The sequence below is a fragment of the Eschrichtius robustus genome, chromosome 3 (assembly GCF_028021215.1).
Source record: "Eschrichtius robustus isolate mEscRob2 chromosome 3, mEscRob2.pri, whole genome shotgun sequence".
Lineage (NCBI taxonomy): Eukaryota > Metazoa > Chordata > Mammalia > Artiodactyla > Eschrichtiidae > Eschrichtius > Eschrichtius robustus.
The window spans coordinates 129,445,106-129,458,304 of NC_090826.1; the positions used below are offsets into that span (position 1 = coordinate 129,445,106).

Consider the following 13,199-nt stretch of genomic DNA (forward strand, 5'->3'; position numbering starts at 1 on the left):
ACTGCCTATTTCTTCTTCATTTGTTTGGTCTGGTGGGTCTTTACGTTGCTCCTTCATCTGCTGTGTGTTTCTCTGTCTTCTCATTTTGCTTATCTTACTGTGTTTGGGGTCTCCTTTTCGCAGGCTGCAGGTTTGTAGTTCCCGTTGTTTTTGGTGTCTGCCCCCAGTGGCTAAGGTTGGTTCAGTTGGTTGTGTAGGCTTCCTGGTGCAGGGGACTGGTGCCTGTGTTCTGGTGGATGAGGCTGGATCTTGTCTTTCTTATTGGCAGGACCACGTCCAGTGGTGTGTTTTGGGGTGTCTGTGACCTTATTATTATTTTAGGCATCCTTTCTGCTAATGAGTGGCGTTGTGTTCCTGTATTGCTTGTTGTTTGGTGTAGGGTGTCCAGCACTGTAGTTTGCTGGTCGTTGAGTGGAGCTGATTCTTAGCATTGAGATGGAGATCTCTGGGAGAGCTTTTGCTGTTTGATATTATGTGGAGCCGGGAAGTCTCTGGTGGACGAGACTCGTTCAGGAGATCCTGAACTCAGATCTCCCACCTCAGAGGCACATGCCTGGCACCCGGCCGGAGCACCAAGACCCTGTGAGCCACACAGCTCAGAAGAAAAGGGAGAAAAAAGGAAAGAAAGAAAAAAAAATAAAATGAAATAAAGTTATTAAAATAAAAAATAAAAAAATTATTAAAAACTAAAAAAATTTAAAAGTAATAAATAAAAAAGAAAGAAAGAAGAGAGCAATGAAACCAAAAAACTAATCTACCAATGACAGACAGAACCCTGGAACAAATGGTAAAAGGAAAGCTATACAGACAAAATCACACAAAGAAGCATACACATACACACTCACAAAAAGAGAAAAAGGAAAATAATATATATATATGTATACATATTAAAAAAAAAAGGAAGAGAGCAACCAAATCAATAAACAAATCTACCAATGGTAATAAACTCTAAATATTAAACTAAGATAAACATAAAACCAGAAACAAGTTAGATGTAGAAAGCAAACCCCAAGTCTACAGTTCCTTTCAAAGTCCACTGCCTAAATTCTGGGATGATTCATTGTCTATTCAAGTATTCCAGAGATGCAGGGTACATCAAGTTGATTGTGGAGATTTAATCCGCTGCTCCTGAGGCTGCTGGGAGAAATTTCCCTTTCTCTTTGGTCGCACAGCTCTTGGGGTTCACCGTTGGATTTGGACCCGCCTCTACATGTAGGTCGCCTGAGGGCGTCTGTTCTTCGCTCAGACAGGATGGGGTTAAAGTAGCAGCTGATTTGGGGTCTCTGGCTCACTCAGGCCGGGGGAGGGAGGGGTACGGAATGCGGGGCGAGCCTGTGGCAGCAGAGGCCGGTGTGACGTTGCACCAGCCTGAGGCGCGCCTTGTGTTTTCCTGGGGAAGTTGCCCCTGGATCATGGGACCCTGGCAGTGGCGGGCTGCACAGGCCCCCAGGAGGGGAGGTGTGGATAGTGACCTGTGCTTGCACACAGGCTTCTTGGTGGCTGCAGCAGCAGCCTTAGCATCTCAGGCCCGTCTCTGGGGTCCGCGCTGATAGCCACGGCTCGCGCCCGTCTCTGGAGTTCCTTTAAGCTGCCCTCTAATCCCCTCTCCTTGCGCACCAGGAAACAAAGAGGCAAGAAAAAGTCTCTTGCCTCCTCGGCAGCTCCAGACCTTTTCCTGGACTCCCTCCCGGCTAGCTGTGGCACACTAGCCCCTTCGGGCTGTGTTCACGCCGCTAACCCCAGTCCTCTCCCTGGGATCCGACCGAAGCCCGAGCCTCAGCTCCCAGCCCCCGCCCATCCCGGCGGGTGAGCAGACAAGCCTCTCAGGCTGGTGAGTGCTGGTCGGCACCGATCCTCTGTGCGGGAATCTCTCCGCTTTGCCCTCCGCACCCCTGTGGCTGCGCTCTCCTCCGTGGCTCCGAAGCTTCCCCCCCTCCGCCACCCGCAGTCTCCGCCCGCGAAGGGGCTTCCTAGTGTGTGGAAACCTTTCCTCCTTCACAGCTCCCTCCCACTGGTGCGGGTCCCTTCGCTATTCTTTGTCTCTTTCTTTTTTTCTTTTGCCCTACCTAGGTATGTGGGGGAGTTTCTTGCCTTTTGGGAGGTCTGAGGTCTTCTGCCAGCGTTCAGTAGGTGTTCTGTAGGAGCTGTTCCACATGTAGGTGTATTTCTGATGTATTTGTGGGGAGGAAGGTCCACATCTTACTCCTCTGCCAGCTTGAAGGTCCTCTTTCTCAATTGTGTTTTACGTGGAAACAAAGGTTATGAAATAGAGTTAATTTTGTTATACTTTTTGAGCTCCTTCTGAAAAAATATGGAACTAAATTGAGCTATGTAAGTATTACAGCTGCTGATTCTCTTATTGTTATTTTGGGCACTTGTGGTAGAATTCCATTCAAATTCCTATTGCTGGATGGATTTCTGCCAAATGTTAGTCCTGGTCTCATATGCCAGCACTGTTCTGTGGCCACTTAATCCTCACCTGTAGGGTTAGCCTCACCCAGACTTTAGATCCAGCCCAACTCTTAGGCAAGCAACCTGTATAGGCTATTGTTGAGCAGTAAATATCAAGGAAGTACTATTATTAATCTCTCTTTGCCGAGGCATATGTGGGTGGCTTTGGCTTTGTTTCCTGTGAAAAAGGCTCTACCCCCCATCTCATGACTGAATTCTCACCTTGTTTTTTTGCCTTGGACCATCTGGCTCACTTGGGTCCGGAGTTCTGTTTTGGCCTCCTCCTCTGCCTCAGGAGTACCAGAGCCCTGATGCTAACCCCTAGTCTCTGCAGCTGGTCTCTGATACCTGCCTAGCACCCACCTTTTGTCTGCTATGAAATCTTGGCCCTTCTTATTCCCACCCTATTGTTCTTTACCCTCTGACTGGGACCTCTGCCTTTCACCCACTGTTGGACTCCCTCAGGTTAATTGTTTGTTTCTTTAGATTTCTTTTCTTTTTTTTTGATTACTAAGCTTTCCCTGTTTACCTTAGGACACAGTTGACTTCTGCTGTATATCTGGGTCTGTATAATTCATATCTAACTTGCCTTGTTGCTTACTTAACCACCGTTCCAGGCTCTTGCCTTCAATTTGGAATGACTTGAAGGCTTTCTGGAAGCATTTTTCCAAATTGCTCAATGGTATGCAAAGAGGACTTCTTTAAAGAAGAAGGAAGAAATCTACAGGTGTTCTTTTCTCTAAATATGATAGGCATTAGGGAAACACAGATGAGTAAAATGCAGCCTTTGCCTTTAAGGAAATATGTTTTTAAATGTAGTCATACTAGATGGTCTTTACAGCCAGTGGATTCAGCTAGTTGCATTGAAAACCATTCCCTGTTTATGTGTCCAATATGCTCCATTTTCATTGGAGCCCCGTGCTTAAAAACATTGCTATTAAAACATTTTAGAAATAAAACTCCAGCTAAATTATTGAGGACCCTAGTTCTTAGAATTGACTGGAGGTTATATGCCTATGCTCCATAATAATTCCTTTCTACTTAACCTTGATTAATTGAAACATATGAATTTTTTCCCCATGGAAGGGGCATATTGGAAATATTTAAATTCTTATGGTCATGCTGCGCTTTTCACAGATGATTGGAATTCTGCCCAGGCACAAACCATATCATCCTTCCCCCAAACAATTTGTCAGCTGTTTAACCTAGCGTAATTTGTTTTTCATGATCAGCAGAAATGACAGTGCTAAAATGCTTTATAGGGAAATAAAAATAAAATAGAATGATAGCTCTGATTTTTTTTAATATCCTCTTTTTTCTCCCAAATCATTCTTTGATATAAAAATGTATCTTAACCTTTGCTTTAATACTGGGAAAACAGGAAAGATTTTTTAAACTAGAGTCTTATTTTGTGAAACTGAAAACATACTATGAATTTCAGCAAGATAGGTTATACTGACACACAAAAGAATTTCATGGACGCATTATTAGGATTTCATTGCTTATATACACATAGCCTTAACCTTTATATGAGCTTGTGGCTAAGAAATTTAATCACTCTCCATTCAGACTGAACTTGGGCTGAAGCCTGGAATTGTTTGAGAAAGAGATCATTCCATGTGCTCAACTACCAAACATTTAGAATGAAAGGAACACTGAGAACATGCCAAGAGAGCTTGTGCCACTGGAAACTGTACCTTTCTATGAGAAAGAATTTATCTCAGTACCGTAAGATGAGATTTGTTAGACCTTTAGACATATTAATTTACAACAGCATAAAAGTCTTAGAAGATACACTTATAAGCTCTTAAAAAGTCTAACTATTGATTGGCTGGTGCAGCGTGTTCTGTACGGTTTGGCTTAGGTGTTAGAATTTCCTTCATCTCCAAACTCATGTGAACATTCTTCAGACGTGAGTATAGTAAATGATTCATTGTTCTTGTGATAATCCTTTACAAGATTTTCATTTATAATTGTATTTTTGGACAGCAGGGAAGTAAAGCTGTGACCTTTAAATTCTGCACTGCTAATCAAGATTTATTCAGGGATTGTGTGATGATAAGCTGATTGATGATCCTCATCAATAGCAATTATGGGCAACTGTTCAAAAACATGTATGCCACCTCTGCTGTCCACCTATTTATAGTCTGCTTGCTAGAGAGCTGGGATCCCATAACAGGAGTGGCTTATCTTGTTGCTAGGAGGACTCATCTTATTGACAGTATAATCCTGTAGCTGTGAATTCTGAATTGTAGTTATGGTTGCCATGTTTTTCTAATAAGAAAGTAGGATATGTGGTCTGACAATTATCACTGTCCTGTTAGAGATGAAGGGAACATAGACCTATGAGTCTCTGGACCTGGGTAGAGGATGGACTACAGGTAGCTCCCTTCTGACAATTTAGATTAGGTTTTCCCTGAATTTTATATCCTGTAGGATGAATTATTTCCCAGGAAGCTCTTTGAGACCCATAGAAATAGGGATTTTGTGGTTCCTGCCCATTAGTCCTTCTGATATGCTGGGCAGGTCTGAATCCCAGTGATGGACATAGTTGAGACCCAAGTTGACATTCCTGCTATGGTTACTCTTAGGTCATTTAGGATCACTCTATGTGTGTGCATGAGTGTGTGTGTGTGTGTGTGTGTGTGTGTGTGTGTGGTATTTTGTGGTAAAAATAATAGTCTTTGTAGGGTTTAAGCAGTGAGAATACAGAAATGGTTTTTACAGGCGTAAAATGACTCGACAAAATGATAAATCCCCACTCTCACCTGATGAATTTCACATGCTCCCACCACCATCAATTCTACCTACTTGTGTTGTCCGTCAGTACTCATTATTCTGTTTCCTTCCTGTTCCTGTGGATGAACTGGCATGTTCCTTTCTAGTGCTTCCTACCCCCTCTTCCTTGAGACATCACTTCAGCACTTGTCTCTTCTCACTTCTGCACCATCAGCTTTTCCTCAGGACTGGATTAATACCATCAGCCTATGAACAGGCTATTAGTTTGCCCATCTTTATAAAACCCTCCCTTGACTTCATAACCCTCTCCGATGCCCTCTCACTTCTTTCCTGTCCTTTACAACACAACTTTTTAAAAGAATTGTCTGCAGCCAGTCTCCACTTCCTCTCCTCCCATTCTCTCTAAAGTCTATTCCAATCAAACTATCACCCACCCTACTCCACTCTAACAGCCCTTTTCAACATCCTGAATGACGCTCAAGTTGCCCAATTTTATGATTTGTTCTTAGTTCTCATCTTACCTGACATGTTGACAGTATTTGATGGAGTGAAAAGTCTCCTTTCATGAAACATTCTCTTTAACTGGCTTTGGGTCACCTTTCTCTCTGTGTTTTTTCTCCTATCTTGTTGACCACTCGGGCTTACTCTCCATTTCCTGACCTCTAAACATTGGAAAACCTGGGGCCCAGTGCTCTGACCTCTTCCTTATCTGTCTCTCACTTAGTGATCTCATCTACTTGCCTAACTTTAATGAATTCCAAATATATATAAATCTAGCTTGGACTTCTCCCTAGATAAAAGACTCACAGATCCAGCCCCAAGGCATTCTTGTGCTAATTAGAAAAGGCTAACCTTTCCTCAAGCCCTTGACTGCCATCTTCTGTAAAAATTTCAGAATAGATATACACTTATCAGATGAGATGAATGCGAATTGTGTGTCTTTCAGCTGCATGATTCTCAACCATTAGCGGCAGTTCTGTTTCTCCATGTGGGTGGTGTGTAGTAGGCATCACAAGCTTAATAGGTCCCAAACTGAACTTTTTAATTTAATTTTACTGGAGTATAGTTGATTTATAATGTTGTGTTAGTTTCAGGTGTACAGCAAAGTGATTCGGTTATACATATACATATATTCATTCTCTTTTTAGATTCTTTTCTCATATAGGTAATCACAGAATATTGAGTAGAGACCCCTGTGCTATACAGTAGGACCTTGTTGGTTATCTGTCTTATATATAGTATTGTGTATATGTTCATCCCAAGCTTCTGATTTATCCCTCCCCCCTACCCACACGTTTTCCCTTTGGTAACCATAAGTTTGTTTTCGATATCTGTAAGTCTGTTTCTGTTTTGTAAATAAGTTCATTTGTATCTTTTTAAAAGTTAGATTCCACATATGAGTGATATCATATGATATTTGTCTTTCTCTGTCTGACTTACTTCACTTAGTATGATAATCAATAGGTCCATCCATGTTGCTGTAAATGGCATTATTTCATTCTTTTTTATGGCTGAGTAATATTCCATTGTATATATGTACCACATCTTCTTTATCCATTCCTCTGTCGATGGACATTTAGGTTGCTTCCATGTCTTGGCTATTGGAAATAGTGCTGCAATGAACATTGGGATGCATGTATCTTTTCAAATTAAGGTTTCCTCCAGATATATGCCCAGGAGTGGGCTTGCTAGATCATATGGTAACTCTGTTTTTAGTTTCTTAAGGAACCTCCGTACTGTTCTCCATAGTGGCTGTACCAATTTGCATTTCTACCAACAGTGTAGGAGGGTTCCCTTTTCTCCACACCCTCTCCAGCATTTATTGTTTGTAGATTTTTTGATGATGGCCATTCTGACTGGTGTAAGGTGATACCTCATTGTAGTTTTGATTTGCATTTCTCTGATAATTAGTGATGCTGAGCATGTTTTCATTTGCTTTTTAGCCATCTGTATGTCTTCTTTGGAGAAATGTCTATTAAGGTCTTCTGCCCATTTTTTATTGGGTTGCCAAACTGATCTCTTGATCCCCAACCCCATCTCCCCAACATCTTCCTTTCTGTCAGTCTTTTCTACTTCAAAATTCTTCTCATTGCTGAGGTCAGCCTCAGCCTCCTTGAAGTTATTCTTAACTCCTTTCTTTCTCCCATACCTCTCCTTTAATCCATCAGCAAATCCCGCTGGTTTTTCCTTCAAACTTCATTAGAATGTAACCACTTCTCACCACTCCCACCCAGGTCCAAGCCTCATCATCTCACCTTTATTATTCTGTTAGCCAGCTTCTTCTCTTATACCTCGCTGTCTGTTCTTAACACAACAGTACAGTTCTTTATTTAAAACCTAGGTCACCTCATGTTTTCCCTCTACCCAAAATGCTTCAAGTGCTCTACCATTCATTTAGAGTAAAAATCAAAGCCCTTAAAATGGCCCACAGGCCCTACACCATCCAGGTCTGTACCACAGCTCTGACCTCATCTCCTGCCTCTCTCTCCCACGCTCTGTGCTCCAGGCACGTTGGCCTCCTTGCTCTTCCTCCAATATGCCAAGCATAGTCTGCTTCAGGCAGTCTACTGGGATCCTCTTATGTAAAGCATGGCTTCTTGAGTCTTTGCTCAAATGTTACTTTATCATATCAGAGAAGCCTTCCTTGACTGACATATAAAACAAAGCGACCTCCCTTCCCCAGTATTTAATATCCCCCGTATTCAATTTTCTCCATAGCATTTATAATATGGCACACACACACTGTTTACTATTTTATCTCACTGGAATTTAAGCTTCATGAGGCTAGAGACTATTTTGTTCACTTTACTATATCCCCAACTTCTAAAACAGTGCCTGAGAAGTAGTAGGAGCTCAGTAAATACATCCCTAAATCTCTTTGTGGAACCCTATCCCTAAAAAGACACAGAGGTTTGAGATGGTACTGTACAATTCCAATCTCTCAATTCCAAGATAAAAGCATGTTCAGAAGTCCAGGAATGAATTTAAATCTAATTTGAAAATTGCATTGATTTTACAGCTTTCTGGAAGGGCATTGGTTTCCTACAGAGAAAGCAAGTAGGCGCCATCTAGTGGCAACAAGAGAAGTACACATTTGTGTTACTTGAATTACTGATTAGTAACATAATTGAAAATGTAGTCCCTGATCCAGAAGCTTTTTAATTCTATGAACGTAATAATTACGCTAGCCAAAAGTTCTCAGATTTGCAATTTCCACAGAACGTGTTGAATTGAAAAGTACTGTTTATTATAAATTATTTATGGCTCATGTTTACTTACTAAGTTTTGTTTGTTTATTTTTTAGGATCTGACATCCATTGTTCCTCTTTATTTTTCTTATTGTTTTATCCTCTACTTATCTTTAAACTCTTACATGGTACTGGCCTAGCCACTGAGTGGGTAAATAAAATAAAGGCTCTATCGTCTAAGAATTTATAATCTAATAAAAACAGCACCAATGAGGGTAAATATGTGAAAGAAAATGCCAAATGATGCAGTGGTCTCTTCAGGCCAGACTTCTGAAGTCTATTGAAGCTTAATTGCTGTGTATACTTCCACCATTGATGCATGAGCCACATCTTGTAGTTGTCTCCCTGTTGGCCTTGCCATATAGTGGGTGAAGGTTAAATATTTATGGTGGGGAATCATAGAAAGACTACCAATAATTGTCTCAGCTGCTATCTGGCCCAAGACACTTAGCCTTAGTCTACATTTGGTGGAGCAGTTCTTCAGCTAGTTGTTAGAGAAGTTAAAGTATTTGTTAAGACTTGTTCCCTTGTTAAAATTATCATAAAATTTTTAGGTCTAATAGTATCAGTTTCCTTTTTTGAGTTGTGTTGTTTATCATATACTTGATATCTCTGGAAGCAGATATAGAAATTGATAGCACAGCAGTTTGAAGATGTTACTGAAATTTAAAGAAAAACTAATATTCTGTTATTATATAGTTACTTTAGAGTTTTTCCTTCTGCCTACAGATACTGATTTTTTTTTTTTTTTTTTTAGATTGCAGGTAAATAGTTTCTTTGTAATATCCTATCTTTTTTTTCTTGAGAAAATATCTTTTTAATTAAAGAAATTGGTGTGGTATTTTGAATAGTATATTTTAAAACTAAAATATTCCATATATTATTTCTTTTTAAAGAATAAAGCAAACGTTGTTTCTAAATCTTCTTGCCTTCTGAAGCTATATTTATATAATTTAGCATTCCATCGTGATAAAGTGGTGATATTGAAAAAGGACATTCTAATAGGATTAGTAAGTAGGCTTTTTGTGTACCCTAGCTCTAATTTCTTTGACAATTGGTTGCTATTACTTGTTTCATCATTTGGAGTGCCAGCATTCTCTTTATTTAGTAGGCTAGGTGGTTTAAAGACTGCTTATAATACTTAATTGCTTATCTGAAAATTAGCAAATTTAGCAGCCTTAGCATTTGAACTGTTTAATATTTCTAAAGTATTAACTGTGCTTTTTGGTAACTACTGTGTTCTCTCATTGTGATGGCTGAAGAGGCAATACTGGATACTTTGACTTGTAATTAAAGAGGCATTATTTCCTTATTATTGCAAGAGTACATGAATTTTAGGTTGTATTAATTTGTCTTTTGTAGAATATGCAGAATTTCTACATTGCAAAGGAAAAAAAATTACAGATTTTGATGAAGTTCGCCATGAGATTGAAGCAGAAACAGATCGAGTAACTGGAATGAATAAAGGAATTTCCTCCATACCCATTAATTTACGAGTCTATTCGCCACATGGTAAGTAAAATAACAAAATTCCAAATTCTTGTCCTCAAAAAATTTTTACTATATTAATTAACATACAGTATTTATAGAAGATGGTTTTTTTCTCTGAAAAAATACCGAGTTTCTAGGGTTGTGCTTAGATACTTCAGTAAATGGTATGATCCAAACAGCTCATAAAATTATTTATGGGGAGACAGGAGGAGATAACTTTTAAAAGAGAATTGAGTAAGTCATTTTAAAAAGTTTTCTTATTTTTATCTTAAACTTTTAGAATTCCGAAGAGGTATGCATGAAAACTTCCGTTTTTAATATCTTCAGTTTTTGCAAAAATCTTAGAGGTGCATGGTACTATGGTTGAGTTATCCTTAATGAATTTTCTTTCAGTCCTATGTATTCCTCTTTAATCTCTTCTTGAGGAATCAACTGTGATTTTTTTTTTTTTTCCCCAGACTGTCAGCAGAAACTTGTCAGATAACCAGTTCTTGGTGTGTGATACAGAATAGCCTCCATTCTGACTAAGATTTTAGTGGGGCAGATTTTAATCTCCTATCTTCTACCCAGCTCTGTTGCTTTTGAAATGGACCATGAGTGACATAAGCTCAATTACGACTTCCCAAGAGGACTTGGTGCCAACAACGTAGCGTGCAGAGAGAACGATAGCCAGGTCGGGACTGGAGTCACTGACTCGGTAGTTTCCTGGGCTCCCAAAATGGTGCTCCATGAGTCTGGCTGTATGGCCTGCACACTAACCTCATGGCACCATGAATGGCTAACGGCTTTCCTATAGGTTAAGTGGCTAACACTCTGTAAACAATGTATGATGTTTTTAAAGGGAAGGGCAAACCTTACCCAGAGAAGTTTTACACCATTTGAAGGCAAGGTACAAGACTGGAAGACAGCATATTCACTTACTGTTCAGTGTTTGAATTATAGCCCCCAGTTACAAATGTGACAGCTGTCTGAGAAAACTATTAGGTATGCAAATCAGTGCTTCTTAAATTATGTTAAAATGATCATTTGGCCTGGCACAATCATATTATAAAAACAGAGAAAACTTGAAAAGCCATTTTGAATTCTATCCTTTTTATTCTATGCACATGAGTCGAAGTTCTTCAGATACACAATACGTAAAGCTCAGCTTGTTTTATTTCTACTAAAGTGACACATGAGTCTGCATTGCTGATATCTTTCAGCATTGACGGTATATGTAAAACCTTTTTTTTTTTTTTTTTTTTTTTTTTCCTTTCCACAGTGTTAAATCTAACCCTTATCGACCTGCCTGGAATTACTAAAGTGCCCGTGGGAGATCAGCCACCAGATATTGAGTACCAGATCAGAGAAATGATTATGCAGTTCATCACACGGGAGAACTGTCTGATTTTGGCTGTTACCCCAGCCAACACCGATCTTGCAAACTCAGATGCACTGAAACTAGCTAAAGAAGTTGATCCTCAAGGTGAGTGTATGACCCATAAGATGAAAGGGAATTAGTTTAAAATGTCAAGAGTTTGGGTATATTTCAAGGTAACACAAATTCTCACAAGTTGATATTATTATTAATTAAATTAGCCATTATTAATATTGTTAGCTCTTTCATATTTAAGATGCTGAAAGAAATATAACTGGGGAATATAGTCTAAACCTATATAAATAAATGTAAGATTAACTGAGATCTAGGAAAATAGACATTTCTAATTGTTATGAACTACTTATTTTAACAGCTAATAAAAGAAATTTCTGATACAGAATTCAGATTTCCCCTTAGTTTTTATGAGTTATCTGAATATACTCCCAATAAAAAATCTTTTCTGTTTTTGTTTGTTTTTCATTAAAATAGGAAGCTCTTTTAATGCATGTAAGATATTATTTAGTTTATAATATTTGACTTAAATCTCTGCTTTCATAATATATATTTGTTACTGGCATTTCAGAATCCAAAAAAGTCCCTTATTTATACTGATGTTTGACTTTTTCTTTCTCTGAGCTGAGTAATAATTTATGTTCAGGGACCCCAATGATGGGTCTTTGTGTGTGTCTGTTTAAAGAAATTATGAATGGTGCTCAGTGATGTGTCCCTTCAAGATGCAGATGCATCTTCTCCAATTCTAGGAATTCTTTTTTTAAAAAAATAATTAATTGCCCCATTTTCTCTGGTCTCTTTATCTGGAATTCTTATTATTGACATCCTAGAACTCCTGGATTAATCCTCTTTTTAAAAAAAAAAAAAATCTCATTTATCATCTGTTTGTCTCTTTGTTCTACTCTTTGCAATTTTTACTCAACTTTTAGCTCCTCTAATTAATTTTTCATTTCTGATATCATTTAAAAGTTCCAACAACATTTTCTTATTTTGTGAATTATATTTTTATTTTTTAAAATAGCATCATGCTCTTGGCTTCTCAAGTGCAGTACCTTCTCTAAAGATTTTAATGAGAGCTTTTTGAGGTTTCCTTTTTGTAATCTAGAATGTCTCTGAGTTCATTTTTTTCTGGTTGTTTGTTTTGGTCATTATCCTTGATGTTAGAGACCTTTTTCAAATGACTGGTGATCTTTTGCTGCTCTCGTAGATTTAAGAGTAGAGCACTAAAAAGATGATGGAAGGTCTGCCTGTGCTTGAAAGGGATTTATTGACTAATGGGCTTTTCCATAGGGTGATTGGGCTGGGACCTGGCCATTTTGTGGGGAGACTTCCTCAGCTGCTATTAGATTCTGCAAGTATTTTCTCTTGAGCTGACTTGGTATAAGCCTGATGTCCAGTGGTCTCAGAGCTACATGGAAGAATTGAGTTGGTGGGGGAAGGTGGTGTGATTCTCACTATTCAGCATGTAGACTTTTCATTAATCCCTCTGCTTTCATAATGGCATTCCTGAAGGTCTTCTTGAGTCCAAAGTCCCTCTAGTTCATCCTCTTCTGAAAGTAAATCTTCAGTATTCTGCTGAGGTCAAGGAGGAGTAACTGTGTGGGTGTGCAAGATGGGAAAAAGAGTCTGGCAGCCTAACAGTAAACCATATAAACTTTCAGCCAGTTCTTCTATTTTCAGCTCCTCTTAAACTAACTTTGGTGCCTTCAGTTCTTGAACCTTTTCAGAGTTCTGCAGTAGTGACTGGTTTTCTTCTTCTTGGCTTCTTCCAACATACCTGAGATTGGGGTTTGAAACAAAGCAGGTGGAAGTTCCAGATGGCTACATGGGGACCATCACCAGGACTCCTTCATCAGCATCAGTGGCTTGGGAGAGCCAGATTATGGATTGGGGCTGGAGTC

At 39.2% G+C, this 13,199-nt stretch overlaps 1 protein-coding gene across 2 annotated transcripts in view; it reads left to right on the top strand.

Moving 5' to 3' along the window:
* DNM3 (dynamin 3) overlaps positions 1-13,199 on the top strand; it is a 591,315-nt gene that overhangs the window by 149,636 nt on the left and 428,480 nt on the right. For both annotated transcript variants that reach the window (XM_068541252.1, XM_068541253.1), the window contains exons 3-4: positions 9,801-9,950; positions 11,191-11,394. In XM_068541252.1, coding sequence (XP_068397353.1) covers positions 9,801-9,950; positions 11,191-11,394 — 354 coding nt within the window. The remainder of the gene's footprint in view (positions 1-9,800; positions 9,951-11,190; positions 11,395-13,199) is intronic.